The sequence below is a fragment of the Drosophila nasuta genome, chromosome 3, assembly GCF_023558535.2.
Source record: "Drosophila nasuta strain 15112-1781.00 chromosome 3, ASM2355853v1, whole genome shotgun sequence".
Lineage (NCBI taxonomy): Eukaryota > Metazoa > Arthropoda > Insecta > Diptera > Drosophilidae > Drosophila > Drosophila nasuta.
Window position 1 is genome coordinate 12,924,546 of NC_083457.1, and position 14,222 is coordinate 12,938,767.

Below are 14,222 nucleotides of genomic sequence, written 5' to 3' on the forward strand. Positions count from 1 at the left end.
TATTTATAAATGGTTGTCAATGAAAATAAGTTTTACTAGGATGCTCTTAAGGCGAAGTATTTGTTTATTGTCTCTCTTTTCGTATACTCTTACCATAATAATAGCACAATAAGCTGATAAACATTATCAGCATGAACCTATATAAACTAATATAACTTGCTTCCTAGCCTGTTTGTTGCCTGTTTGAATAAAAGCCCATATATTTTGACGAATTTCATAAGTCTGCTTCTAACTGTGGTCAGATTCAGTTTGCACGTGCATCCGTCTCGGAGTTCCCTTAGACGCGTTAAAAGCCAAAGGATTACAGAAATAGATCAAATAATTTCGCAATGACCGGATCGTACGGTAATGGCGTCAAGGACGACGACAATGGATTATCACAATATAAATCAAATATCGTTTTGGGCGAATCCTTAGCAGCAAACGACAAGGAAAGCAAAAGCTCGTGAGTTAAAAAGTGCTTTGGTATAAGTTCATCTGAAAATATTATTTATATGCTCTACCAAGAAAAGTAAAAATATGAAAAAATGTAGTCGAATTGTGAAATTGAAGGCAAAAGCTCGGGAGTTAAAAAGTTTACATGAGTTGCTTTGCTATGCTCTTTCAAGAAAAGTAAAAAACAAGAAAAAATGCATCCCACGTGATTGTATTGAAAGGAATTTTATTAAATATGGACTGTGTTAAAAAGAATGAAGAATTTATATTAGAAAAACCTTAATTTTAAAGAATGGTCAATTGTTGAGTTCTGCATTCCAAGGTTGACTATCAGCACGAGAATATTTAAAATATTTTTATGGAACCTAAAAATTGATAACCATTATCAAACTTCACGAAATTCTGCATGGGAAACTCAAAATTCAAGGATTATATATTCATATCAACCGATTAATTAACAGTCCGGTTAAATAAAATTGTTTTCTGTATTAAAGCATATTCAAGTATGAAATTAAATCAAATCTTTATATGTAATTTCGTGAACCTAAAATTTTTTCATTTTGTTCAATTTATTTTACATTAAAATAAAAAAACGAAATGTGAAAAATTTCAGCCACAAATTTTAAAAACACAAATGTGTTTATGTTGCAAAATTCACTTATTATTTTCTTTTGAATGCTACAGTCTAGTGACTAAGAAATACCCACTACTCGTATTCTGTGAATTTCAATCTCAAATAAAAGATCCCGGCTACCGTTTTTCGGCCACCCTTGATATATGCAATTAATTGGGCAACAAACAATTTCTATTATGGTTTTCTTAATAACTTTTTCGTCCTGGCTGGTCTATCTAAAATTCTCATTTGCAGGGCAGACCCTCATAAAAATTTAAATTTAATCTTCCAGATCAATTTCATTTTCAAACACCGTCGTTAGCAGGCCGCTCTTGTATTTTAATATCCCAACTATAAAGAATTAAAAGTAAAATGTCGATACTATTTTCCTACAACTTTACAATCGTAGCTGCAATATGTAGTAATTTTCCTTATCTTCAATTGATATGAATTATCATCAAGTTTACAGCCAATGACAATTAAAACAAGTAAGAAAGTTATAGTCGAGTGTGCTCGACTGTGAGATACCCGCTACCCATTTTTAAGAAAGGCAAAATATTGCGATATAATTTTCAAAATATACCGAAAATACTAAAAAGTACTAAAAATATACCAAATGGTATGTTTGGTATATCGATATAGAACACCATTCAAAATATGCAATAGACGGCACAATGTACCAGATTGTCGGGCAAAGCAACTAAGAGCCCTAGTAAGTAGGCGTTTTTGCCCATAGAAAAGTATATATTTAATAACTTCCACAATTTTTATCTGATCGCAATTAAATTTTCAAGAATCATAACTACTATAGTAATTATTGTATATACCAAAATTCGTAACTCTAGCTTATTAGCTTAGGCTTGTTATTCGATTTTTTTGATTTGCGGGGGCGGAAGTGGGCGCGGCAAAAATTTGAAACAAACTTGATCTGCGCGCAAACATAACAAATGCTGTTGAAATTATAGGTCTATCTCTTATAGTCTCTGAGATCTAGGTGTTCATACGGACAGACGGACAGACACACAGACGGGCAGACGGACATGCCTAGATCGTCTCGGCTGTTGACGCTGATCATCACTTTATGGGGTCGGAGATGCCTCCTTCTACCTGTTACATACATTTCCTGCCGTCACAAAGTTATAATACCCTTCTACCCTATGGGTAAACGGTATAAAAATAATAGTGATGCAACCGGGTATCATTTATGGAAATAGTTGCATTAATAATTGTTGCAGACAATTAGATTCTAACATACATATCATATACATACATATCATATGTATGCCATTGCAACCGAAATATGTCATGCACTTTTAAAAAAGAGAGTTTATATTTATAATCGGCAAGACTTAAATTAATAGTAGCTATATACGTAATCTTACTATCATATATATAAACTAATAGTTATATTAATTAGCTAATAAATAAACTAAATAAATTAACTAGCTAATAGGGATATAGATAATAACAGAGAGCTTTATTAGAAGCTTATGTATGTCACCAAACGATACCATTATCAATGGAATTTTATAGTGATATAATTTTCTACAGCGATTACTATACAAAAAAGACAGGAATACTTATCTTCATTTATAATATTTGAGTAATTGAAATGCATTAATGATTTGCACAATTCGATACGTATAGTACTTCAGATAAGCGTATCGTAGTTTCATTTGTGGTAATGCACAAATCTGAGACTGGACCTATGTCTAATCAATATATAGAGTTAATTTATTCTGAATGCTTCAATTTGTATTATTTTTTCAGTGAACCGAAAAAGTCGAAAAAGAAGTCCAAGAAGAACGCTGAGGAGGAGACTGAAGACGATGGCAAACCCAAAGAAGACATTAAGCCAGTTAGTTTCGTGAAGATGTTTCGATATGCCACAACGAAGGATCGTATACTTTATTTTATAGGCTTTCTCGGTGCTATTGCCACCGGTTTAACGACGCCAGCGAACAGTTTGATCTTTGGTGATCTCACAAATGTAAATTTGATTAATACTTATGATCTAAAAATTAAATATTAATTGAAAAACCATTTAGGATATGATTAACTTGAGTGGTCTTCAAGAGCAAGGTACCAGATATACGAGAGACGATGACAATTCCAATGCCTTACTCGATGCCGTGCAGAAATTCTCGTTAAACAACACGTATATTGCCATTGTGATGCTTGTTTGCAGTTACATCTCTGTTACATGCTTCAATTATGCTGCTCACTCCCAAATTATGTCCATTCGATCCAAGTTCTTCAAGTCTGTGCTGCATCAGGATATGACCTGGTATGATTTCCATCAGAGCGGTGAAGTCGCCAGTCGCATGAACGAGTAAGTAGTGTTTGCATTAATTTTGCTAATGTAGCTTTTATTAAATTTCTCTTCTCTTCCTTATAAACCCCGCAGAGATCTGTCAAAGATGGAAGATGGTTTGGGTGAAAAAGTTGTGATCTTCATACATTTCTTTGTTGCATTCGTTGGTTCCCTCATTTTGGCCTTCATCAAAGGCTGGCAATTGACTTTGGTTTGTTTGACCAGCCTGCCAATGACATTCATTGCCATGGGCTTTGTTGCCGTTGCCACATCCAAACTGGCCAAGCAGGAGGTGAGCATTTATGCTAGTGCCGCTGTCGTCGCCGAAGAGGCGCTCTCCGGAGTGCGGACAGTGAAGGCATTTGAAGGCGAAGCCAAAGAGGTATCTGCTTACAAAACTAAAGTGGTTGCAGCTAAGCTGCTGAACATTAAGCGCAACATGTTCTCGGGCATTGGCTTTGGCTTGCTCTGGTTTTTCATCTATGCTTCGTATGCATTGGCCTTCTGGTACGGCGTTGACTTGGTTATTAAAGGTCGTCACGAACCTTATTTTGCCAATTATGATCCTGGCACCATGATCACAGTCTTCTTCTCTGTCATGATGGGCTCCATGAGCATAGGCATGGCCTCGCCTTATATCGAAGCATTTGGCATTGCCAAAGGTGCTTGTGCAAAGGTTTTCCACATCATCGAACAAGAGCCAACCATTAATCCGTTGGAGCCACGCGGCAAACGTCTGAACGAACCGTTGACCAAAATTGAATTCCGCGATGTTGAGTTCCAATATCCCACGCGCAAAGAAATTCCCATTCTGCAGAAGCTCAATCTGACGATTCATCGTGGCGAAACTGTCGCCTTGGTGGGACCCTCGGGTTGTGGTAAGTCCACGTGCATCCAGCTGTTGCAGCGTTACTATGATCCCCAGGGCGGAGACCTCTTCTTCAACGGCCACAACATCAAGGACATCAACATCAATTGGCTGCGCTCGCGCATTGGTGTCGTCGGACAGGAGCCCGTGCTCTTTGGCCAGTCGATCTACGAGAACATTCGCTATGGTCGTGACGATGCTACCAGGGAAGACATCGAGGCAGCGGCTGCTGCTGCCAATGCTGCCGTCTTCATCAAGAAATTGCCCAAGGGTTACGATACGTTGGTGGGCGAACGAGGTGCTCAGTTGTCCGGCGGACAGAAGCAACGTATTGCCATTGCTCGAGCTTTGATTCGTAATCCGGAAATTCTTCTCCTCGATGAGGCTACCTCCGCTCTGGACACAGCTAGTGAGGCCAAGGTGCAGGCTGCTCTAGAGAAAGTCAGCAAGGGTCGCACCACCATCATTGTGGCTCATCGTTTGTCTACTGTTCGACGTGCCGATAAGATTGTGGTGATCAACAGTGGACAAATTGTCGAAGCCGGAACTCATCAGGAGCTGATGATGCTCAAGAATCACTACTTCAATCTGGTGACCACACAGATGGGTGATGATGATGGCAGTGTGTTGAGTCCCACCGGAGATATCTACAAGAACTTTGACATTAAGGACGAAGACGATCAAGAGATTAAGATCTTGCATGAAGAAGAGGAGGAAGAAAAGGAAACGACTAATAAAAAGAAAAAGAAGGAGAAGGAACCGTCGCCCATTAGACGTGCGATGGGGTTGAATAAACCCGAATGGGTTCAAATCACTATTGCCTGTATCAGCTCTATTATCATGGGCTTTGCCATGCCCGTGTTTGCCCAGCTTTTCGGCAGTATCATTCAGGTGATGCAGTCCCCGGATGATGATTACGTTCGCGAAAATACCAACATGTATAGCTTGTACTTTGTGATCGCTGGCATTGTTGTCGGCATCGCTACATTTATGCAGATCTATCTGTTTGGCGTTGCCGGCGAATGTCTGACTGAACGCTTGAGAGGACTGTTGTTTGAGGCAATGCTAAAACAGGAAGTTGCTTGGTTCGACGATCGTGCTAATGGCACTGGCAGTCTCTGTGCTCGCTTATCTGGAGATGCTGCAGCCGTACAGGGGGTAAGTTGATTTTAAATTCAGTAACCATCCTTATAGAAACTATAAACTAACAATAATATTACTTCTGAACACTTATTTGAAATCAGATAATCAATTCTAAGAAAATAATTTCAAAACCAATTAATAGAATAAGCAGTACCAAACGATTGCATATATTTTTCAGAAATTTCTGTCATTCGAACTGCAAATACATATCTAACTAAAACTTTCATCAACTTTTTCAGGCCACAGGTCAGCGGATTGGCAGCATTATTCAATCAGTTGCCACGATCGTCTTGGGCATCGCCTTGGCCATGTACTACGAATGGAGCTTGGGTCTGGTAGCGATTGCTTTTATGCCATTTATTCTCGTGTCGTTCTATCTGCAAGACAAGTTAATGGAGCAGGAGAACATGGGCAATGCCAAGATTCTGCAGGATACAACCAAACTGGCCGTTGAAGTTGTGTCCAATATTCGCACTGTCGTTTCATTAGGTCGTGAAGATATGTTCCACAGGAATTATGTTGTTATGTTAACACCTGCTGTAGAGGCAAGTCCTGCCTATTATCTATTTTCCTGCTTTCACTTATGTTTAACATGTTTGCCATTTATAGAAATCCAAGAGGAACACTCATTTCCGAGGAGTTGTCTATGGTCTGGCCAGATCCATAATGTTCTTTGCCTATACAGCTTGCATGTACTATGGTGGTTGGCGTGTGGTCAATCGTGGCATGCTCTTTGGTGACGTCTTCAAGTGAGTTGCACAATAACAACCATATCTTCTGCTTCAACTGCAACTTTATTTCTTCTGCAGAGTTTCCGAGGCTCTGATCATGGGCACTGCATCGATTGCCAGTGCCTTGGCCTTTGCACCAAACATGCAAAAGGGTGTTACCGCAGCTAAGTCTATTCTAAAGTTCCTTGATCGTAAACCTCTCATTGCCGACAAGCCGGGTGTCTCCATGAAACCATGGCACTCCAATGGCAATGTGCTCTTCGATAAAGCTGAGTTCAGCTATCCCACCCGTCAGGAGATTCAAGTGCTCAAGGGCTTGATACTTGCGGTGCGAAATGGTCAAAAGGTAGCCTTGGTGGGTCCATCAGGTTGTGGCAAATCCACTTGTATTCAACTACTGCAGCGATTCTACGATGTGGACGCTGGCTCCGTTCAGATCGATGAACATGATCTTCGCGAGTTGTCCATATCTAATCTGCGCATGCAATTGGGAATTGTGTCACAAGAACCGATTCTTTTTGACCGCACCATTCGCGAGAATATTGCATATGGTGATAACTCTAGAATCGTGACGGATCAGGAGGTTATTGAGTCGGCAAAGAAGTCAAATATTCATCAATTCATTGCAGCCTTACCCCTGGTAAGTAAATTTGCATTCAATGGATTTAGTTGTCAGTTAACTAAAGTAATTTCTTTCCTTTCTTTCAGGGCTACGAAACACGCATGGGTGAGAAGGGCACACAGTTGTCCGGAGGACAGAAGCAACGTATTGCCATTGCACGTGCACTTATCCGAAATCCCAAAATCCTTCTGCTCGATGAGGCCACCTCAGCTTTGGACGCCGAAAGTGAAAAGGTAAGTCAAAGTGTTCTAGCTAGCTTTAAATAAATTGTTTAAAATATGTATTGTTGCCTTCTTACATAGATCGTTCAAGAGGCCTTGGATGCTGCCGCTGAAGGACGCACCACCATTAGCATAGCCCACAGATTGTCGACCGTCATCGACTCGGATATCATCTATGTGTTCGAGAACGGTGTCGTCTGCGAGAGCGGCACCCACAAAGAGCTACTTCAGAATCGTGGTCTCTACTATACGTTGTACAAATTGCAATCTGGCGCTGCGTAAATACTCGTCGTCTAGTCAAAACTCTTACGCTTATTTGAAACTTCGATCAATGTTAAACTAGTATTATACAATTTAAAAACGTTATTAGCACTTAAGACCAAAGTTAAACGACATGCTAAAACATAAAAGTATAAATAAAACCCGAAGACAAAAACTCAAATATATTAGAATTATTCAATTCACAATTCAATACCAGACATAAGAAAGTTTGCGACATTTTATTATCCACCATAAAGCCGATAAGATAAAATAACAACCACATTCAATTCATAAAAAGAGTTTGTTCAGTTTGTAAATAATAGTTTTGTTCACGTATATTTTAAGTTTACATAGTATTATTTATATCGACCTTGAAATTGCGTTTTACCCAGTCAATCTATTGGTTATCCACTGGAAACCAAAGTACAATTTTGCTTAAATTATGACTTTCAATCTGCCAACCGATCCCGGTCCTGTGTTTGGGTTTGGTTCGAGTTGAGCTGCTGCTGTGCTCGTTATTGTACAACTACAGCTAGTTTAAAATAATATGTAAGGTAAAAATAGGGGAAATCTTACAGCAAGCACAACAGAACTTTACCAAAAATTAAAAATAAAATATTTTACATAGGACTTTGCGATCCAGATCTTCAGTTACATTATAAACAATAAAAACTTAATGCATCTGGCAACTGGATCGTTGGTATCTGGCATCTTGAAGGTCCTTTCCGCTTTTCGTCCTCGCATATTACTACACAATTTGGGTAAATGCTTTTTTTGTTTTTCTTAAGTGTGATTAGTTTGTGGGGGGACATTATTTATGATTTTGAAGAATCAGGAATATGATGTGTGTGCTTTATGTTTAACGTAAAACTTAATCGAAATCCAAATGTGATTATTATGAATTAAGGGAAACAACAACTACGCCTATGGTTGCCTAATTTAGTTCTTCTCCTCCTTCTTGGTCTCACCAGAAGCTTCGCCTGAACTGCTGCTGCTTGAGCTAGCGCCAGAGCTCTCACGTTCAGCAGACATCTACAAGAAAAGAAATGTTAAAGCAAATGCATTTGAAATGTGTCTATTTAGTTGTCTAACCTTCTTGTAGGCCATCTCGAAGAGCTTCAATGAAGCCTGCTGCAGCGCAGAAGTGGCTTTTCTGACCTCCTCTGGATCGGCTGTCTCCTTGTTGGCCAGCAGAGTGCGCAGATCAGCAATTTCGGTTTTCAGTTTCTCGCACTAAAAGTACGTAAAGTTGTATTATTAAATAGTTTAGCTAATAACATTGATTAACTATTTACCTCTTCGGCGGGCAGCTGGCTCTTGAATTCCTCCATTTTGGTTTCAGTGTCGTGCACAATGCTCTCGCCCTGGTTAACAATTTCAATCAGTTCTCGCTTCTTCTTATCAGCACTGGCGTATTCCTCGGCCTTCTTGATCATGTTTTCGATTTCATCCTTGCTCAGACCACCGCTGGACTGAATCACAATCTGTTGCTCCTTGCCAGTGCCCTTATCCTTGGCCGACACGTGCACAATACCGTTAGCATCAATGTCGAAGACAACCTCGATTTGGGGAACACCGCGAGGTGCTGGTGGAATTCCGACCAATGTGAAGGAGCCAAGCATTTTGTTATCGTTAGCCATCTCACGCTCGCCCTGGTGCACTTTAATCTCCACCTGGGTCTGGCCATCGCTAGCCGTTGAGAAGACCTGCGACTTCTTGGTGGGAATTGTGGTGTTGCGGGAAATCAAACGGGTGAACACGCCACCCAAGGTCTCAATACCCAGCGACAGAGGAGTGACATCGAGCAGAAGCACATCAGTGACATCACCAGCCAGCACACCACCCTGCACGGCAGCGCCGACAGCCACAGCCTCATCAGGATTAACCGATCGCGATGGTTGGCGACCGAACAGATCTTGCACTGTGGACTGCACCTTGGGCATACGAGTCATGCCACCGACCAGCAGCACCTCTCCGATCTCTGACTTGGACACCTCGGCATCAGACAGAGCCTTCTGGCATGGCTGAATTGTGCGCTTGATGAGGTCACCCACAAGGCTTTCCAGCTTGGAGCGTGTCATCTTCAAATTCATGTGCTGAGGGCCAGCGGCATCCATGGTCAGATAAGGCAGATTGATGTCGGTCTGTTGAGAGGAAGACAGCTCACACTTGGCCTTTTCAGCGGCCTCCTTGAGACGCTGCATGGCAATGTTATCCTTGCGGATATCAATGCCGCTGTCCTTCTTGAATTCAGCCACCAAGAAGTTGACAATAGCATTGTCGAAATCCTCACCTCCCAGCAAAGTGTCACCATTGGTGGACTTTACCTCGAAGACGCCCTTCTGGATCTCCAGAATGGAAATATCAAAAGTACCGCCACCCAAATCGTAGACAGCAATGCTACAATGGAAATCGAATATGCATTAATAATGAAAGAATCTAGAAATAATGCTTTTGGTTACATTTTATCCTCAGTCTTGTCCATGCCGTAGGCCAGAGCAGCGGCTGTGGGCTCGTTGATCACACGCAGCACATTCAGGCCAGCAATTTGACCAGCATCCTTGGTAGCCTGACGCTGCGAATCGTTGAAGTAAGCGGGCACAGTAACCACAGCATTCTTGACGGGAGTGTTCAAGTAAGCCTCAGCGGTCTCCTTCATTTTGATGAGCACAAAGGCACCGATCTGCGATGGCGAGTAGACTTTGCCATCTGTGGCCGAAACCCACGCATCACCGTTGGACGCCTTCACCACTTTGTATGACAGGTTTGTGATATCTTTCTTCACCTCGGGATCATCGAAGCGGCGACCAATCAAACGCTTTGTGGCATAGAAAGTGTTGGCCGAATTGGTGACAGCCTGACGCTTTGCCGGCATGCCAACCAAACGTTCGCCATCCTTGGTGAAGGCCACATGAGAAGGTGTTGTGCGTGCACCCTCCGCATTCTCAATCACCTTAGCCTGCTTGCCCTCCATGACGGCCACGCAGGAGTTGGTAGTACCCAAATCGATACCGATGACAGCACCCTTAACCTCGCCAGATCTATTAGAAAATAGCAACAAGATAGAGAGAGAGAGAGAGACAATACATAATAAGTACCAAGTTCGAGAGACACGCGCAAAATTGATAAGCAAGCCGTGCCGGCAACAGGCCAAAAGATAAGCAGAGCCTCATAGTAATAGCTATAGAAGGGGTATGTAATAATACTACTGTGAATAACGGCTATATGCGGATTTACTCTTAGAACATATACTAGATATTAGCAAAGTATTTAGTTATTGCTGTCTTGTATTTTATGTTTACTTTATAGATGGAATATTATTGGATAAATATGAAATTTAATTAAGAAAACTCAACACCGAGAATTCTTTCTGCACAACCATATTTGCATATAATCAGTCAATACGGTATTGCCGTTGATACTTTAGTATCAGAAAAAACTAATAGTTTATTTCACTGCAACTTATTTAACATTGAAATACGATTAGTAAACTACTGTGAAATGTTTATAAAAACATAACTGCGTCAGAAAGTACCAAGTACTTAAAAACAAAGTTTGTGAATTGACATTATATAACACCAATAAAATTTGTAGATATACTATAAGCGCACAATTATAGTATTGGAAAGTAATTGTAATAAATGAATGGCTAGAAGTTTCCATATTTGAATGCACATGCATGTACACAACTTACACTCACCCACATATACCCACTCTCCTATGCACACACACTTAAACAGTTACTACCCGGTGAAGGTGTGTAATGAACTTTCTATTGATATTAGACAGACTGATGCAAGCTCGTTGCTACTAGAGCAATTCATATTGTTCAATTCTTGTATGAAACATGGTCTATTACATAAGCACTGTCTATTGTTTGATCTTCAATGAGCCGCATTGCGATGCGGTACATTTTAAAACATTTATGTAAATGCAAAATACAAGAAATGTCAAAGTTCACTTACTTGTAGCGCAGTCCAGACAATCCATTGCAGGCTGCAGGCAGGCTCTGTAATTGATAAATTAAATGTAATAATGTTAGTTTATTCACGAAACATTAACAAGAACATGGAAACAATGCCGCGCGGCGGAGTATTATGTAAAGCTTTCATTTCTTTAATACTTACGCGGAATATGCTAGAAGCAGCGGGCACATTCGATGGCACTGCATAACTGGCCTGGCGTGCAAGACGCGGTAAGAATTTGGGAACGCGCAGCATTTTGGATTTTAAAATTAATGTAATCTGTCACACTTGCACAAAATTATCAATTAACAACAGCTGCACACTGCACCGCTTTTCGAAGCGAAAATTTCGTCAGAACAAACGAACAACGAGCACGTTTCCCTTGCGAGGGCTGGAAGAGATAGAAAAGAGTGATGTTAAAAGGCAATTGACTTATCGATGTTATGAAATATATCGTCAATGCTCGAATGGAAATGAAACACGCAACGTTGCATTCGATAACACGGACAGAGCTGTCAACGCTCTTCAAGTGGCAAGCGTATTCGTGATTTCTTTAAATTGTTGTACAAAAGCTGCGCGGGATTTAGTTAAAAGTTGTGTGTTCGGTAATTACAACTGTAATATTTGCGTTGACAAAGTATTTTATTGATATGACATTATATTGCTCGCCTTCTCAACAAGTTCCAAGCGAAACGCCCTGTGCTCGTAAGGTTTTCCCATCGTTTCGTGTTCCATCACACGTGTTGTTATTATTGCGTAAAGTAGGAGTAGAAAAATAATAGTTTCAAAATTTTCACCAAAATTAAATCATATAACTACGGTTCGACCGATGCTGCTGCTGTTATCGCACAGCCGCCAGCACACAAGACTCTCTGAGCGTTATCTTTCGGTTAGACAAGTGTAGAAAGCGGGCGGCATTTATTAATTATGGCATCCGACAATGAATCCGACGCCGAACTCGATGAGAACTATTACACATTTCTCAATTTGCCGCGAGATGTAAGTGTATTTAAATTTATATAATGAATTAATTAAATGATTGATTATCTGTTGTGTTGAGGGCAGGCAACGCAGGAGCAAATTAACAGCGCTTACCGCAAGCAAAGCCGCATTTATCATCCGGATAAACATCAGGATCCGGAGAGCAAACAAAAGGCCGAGATGATGTTTAATCGTACGAAACGCGCCTATGAAGTGCTCTCCGATCCCCACCAGCGTGCCATCTACGATTCGGTGGGCGAGAAAGGTCTGAAGACGGAGGGCTGGGAAATTGTGCATCGAACCAAGACGCCGGCAGAGATCAGGGAAGAGTACGAGCGTTTGGCACAAGCGGCAGCCGAACGTCGTATGCAACAACGCACAAATCCTCGCGGCAACATCACGATCAATGTGAATGCTACCGAAATATTCACTCCCTACGATGAGTCCGAGATGCCGCGCGTGGAGATCGGTTCCATGAGTATTGCCCAGTCCATTGAGGCGCCAATCACGCGGAAGGATATGATTGTGATGAGCGGCAATCTGTATTCCAGCAATGGCACCGGCAACGGCGGATTCATGATTGCCGGTCGACGACTCCTCAATAAGGGCTGGCTAGAGATTTGCCTCGGAGCCGGTAATGGCTTCCTCTTGGGACTTAAGGGTAAGCGATGTGCGCTTCAGATGCTCGCTCCATGCGGTTTATTGAGTTGTCCAGTTTTGCGAATGCATTTGCAACAGGTGGACGCACGCTTACGTCGAAGGTATCGGTGAATGGAGGGACAAACATGAATTTCCAGGAGAATGGCGTGATACCCGCCGTGTTTTCCACACTTGCTGTGCAGCTGGACAAGCACACTATTGGCAGCTTGACGCTGAATGCGGGACCACAGTCGTCAATGACCACTCAAATTGATCACTCCACTGATCAACATGCGATCAGCACATCCTTTGTCCTGGGCACTCCACATATCTACTTTACTATGTCGTATACTCGCAAGATGCTAGAGAACGAGATGAAGCTGAAGTTGTCCGCGAAGTAAGCAAAATATTAACTAAGTTGAACAAAATTTACTAATTTGTTGTCCATTTCCAGAGTGGGCACCTTTGGCTTCATGGGCGAGTATGGCGTGGAAAAGAAGGTTTCCAAATACAGTTCTTTGGTCGCCACCGTCTCCATTGGAGTGCCCTCCGGTGTTATCCTGAAGCTGAAGTGAGTTCTGGCTTAATTTACATGTTAAAACCAACTAAAGTGCTGTGTTCTTTCAGAATAATTCGGTCAAATCAATCGTATGTGTTCCCAATACATCTGAGTGATGAAATTGTGCCCGCTGCTGTATTCTATGCTTCAGTGACGCCAATAATTGCGTGGTTCTTTGTGAAGAAGGCCATCATGGATCCAATGGAAGCGGATCGCAAGAGTATTGAAGTGGAGCGCTCAAAGCGTCAGAATGAGCAGCGACTTGTTGCCAAGAAACTGGAGGCAATGGCAGCCATACATTTGATGCAGAGCACCTATAATCGCATCACAAACGAGGAGCAGGCACGCAAGGGTTTGATCATCACAAGAGCCATCTATGGTTGCTTAAGCGAAAATAGTACGCAATTTAAGCCGGAGGCATCACACGATGTAACAATACCGATACAGTGTCTAGTCAGAGACGGCATACTACAGTTGTACGAGTCCTCAAAGGTGAGTTTCTCTATGAAATAATGAATATAGTGACTAATTGGTGTTTTCCTTTTTCCCAGAGCGATTTACCTGGCTTCTTTGATCCGAGTTTAGGAGACGACAAGATCTTACGCATAGAATATACATTTAATGATGTACCTAAGACAATTAATGTAAAGGACAATGAACCAGTACGACTGCCAGGATAATCGATGAGAGCGCCCCAATTGCTAATTTGTATAAATCTTCAGTCTTGTGTTAAAATTGTTTTTTATAATTCGTCGTAGTAGCCGTACAAACATACAAAATATACCTACCTATTGATATTGATAGGCAAATTTATTTTTAAAACTTGCTACGGTTTTGCGATAACGACATTCTGTATATGATATGGGTCGT

The 14,222-nt window shown here is 41.3% G+C and overlaps 3 protein-coding genes across 5 annotated transcripts; 2 read left to right on the forward strand and 1 right to left on the reverse strand.

Moving 5' to 3' along the window:
- Nucleotides 1-238: 238 nt before the first annotated feature.
- On the forward strand, nucleotides 239-7,399 carry LOC132792427 (ATP-dependent translocase ABCB1-like). The gene is made up of 9 exons (XM_060801805.1): nucleotides 239-445; nucleotides 2,819-3,038; nucleotides 3,097-3,380; nucleotides 3,456-5,388; nucleotides 5,613-5,918; nucleotides 5,983-6,122; nucleotides 6,183-6,744; nucleotides 6,813-6,959; nucleotides 7,029-7,399. Exons 1-9 carry the CDS (start codon nucleotides 330-332, stop codon nucleotides 7,227-7,229), a joined length of 3,909 nt encoding a protein of 1,302 aa, XP_060657788.1. The 5' UTR covers nucleotides 239-329; the 3' UTR covers nucleotides 7,230-7,399.
- A 109-nt stretch (nucleotides 7,400-7,508) lies between these two features.
- Nucleotides 7,509-11,761, reverse strand: LOC132792428 (heat shock 70 kDa protein cognate 5). 2 transcript variants are annotated; one of them, XR_009633002.1, is made up of 7 exons: nucleotides 11,336-11,761; nucleotides 11,174-11,217; nucleotides 9,671-10,249; nucleotides 8,504-9,608; nucleotides 8,301-8,441; nucleotides 7,807-8,240; nucleotides 7,509-7,740 (listed from the first exon to the last, which is right to left on the reverse strand). XR_009633002.1 is itself a non-coding variant. In XM_060801806.1 (6 exons), the coding sequence occupies exons 1-6, from the start codon at nucleotides 11,426-11,428 to the stop codon at nucleotides 8,148-8,150; spliced, it is 2,055 nt and encodes a 684-aa protein (XP_060657789.1). In that variant the 5' UTR covers nucleotides 11,429-11,761; the 3' UTR covers nucleotides 7,509-8,147. The 2 variants fall into 2 exon arrangements, 1 of the variants encoding a protein (XP_060657789.1); XM_060801806.1 differs by having other exon boundaries at nucleotides 7,509-8,240.
- Nucleotides 11,762-11,900: 139 nt separating this feature from the next.
- Nucleotides 11,901-14,165, forward strand: LOC132792431 (dnaJ homolog subfamily C member 11). Of its 2 annotated transcripts, XM_060801808.1 has the most exons (6): nucleotides 11,901-12,172; nucleotides 12,239-12,815; nucleotides 12,893-13,190; nucleotides 13,248-13,364; nucleotides 13,421-13,844; nucleotides 13,904-14,165. In XM_060801808.1, exons 1-6 carry the CDS (start codon nucleotides 12,101-12,103, stop codon nucleotides 14,030-14,032), a joined length of 1,617 nt encoding a protein of 538 aa, XP_060657791.1. In that variant the 5' UTR covers nucleotides 11,901-12,100; the 3' UTR covers nucleotides 14,033-14,165. The 2 variants fall into 2 exon arrangements, with proteins under 2 accessions (XP_060657791.1, XP_060657792.1); XM_060801809.1 differs by lacking the exon at nucleotides 11,901-12,172 and having other exon boundaries at nucleotides 12,677-12,815; nucleotides 12,870-13,190.
- The last annotated feature ends 57 nt before the right edge of the window (nucleotides 14,166-14,222 follow it).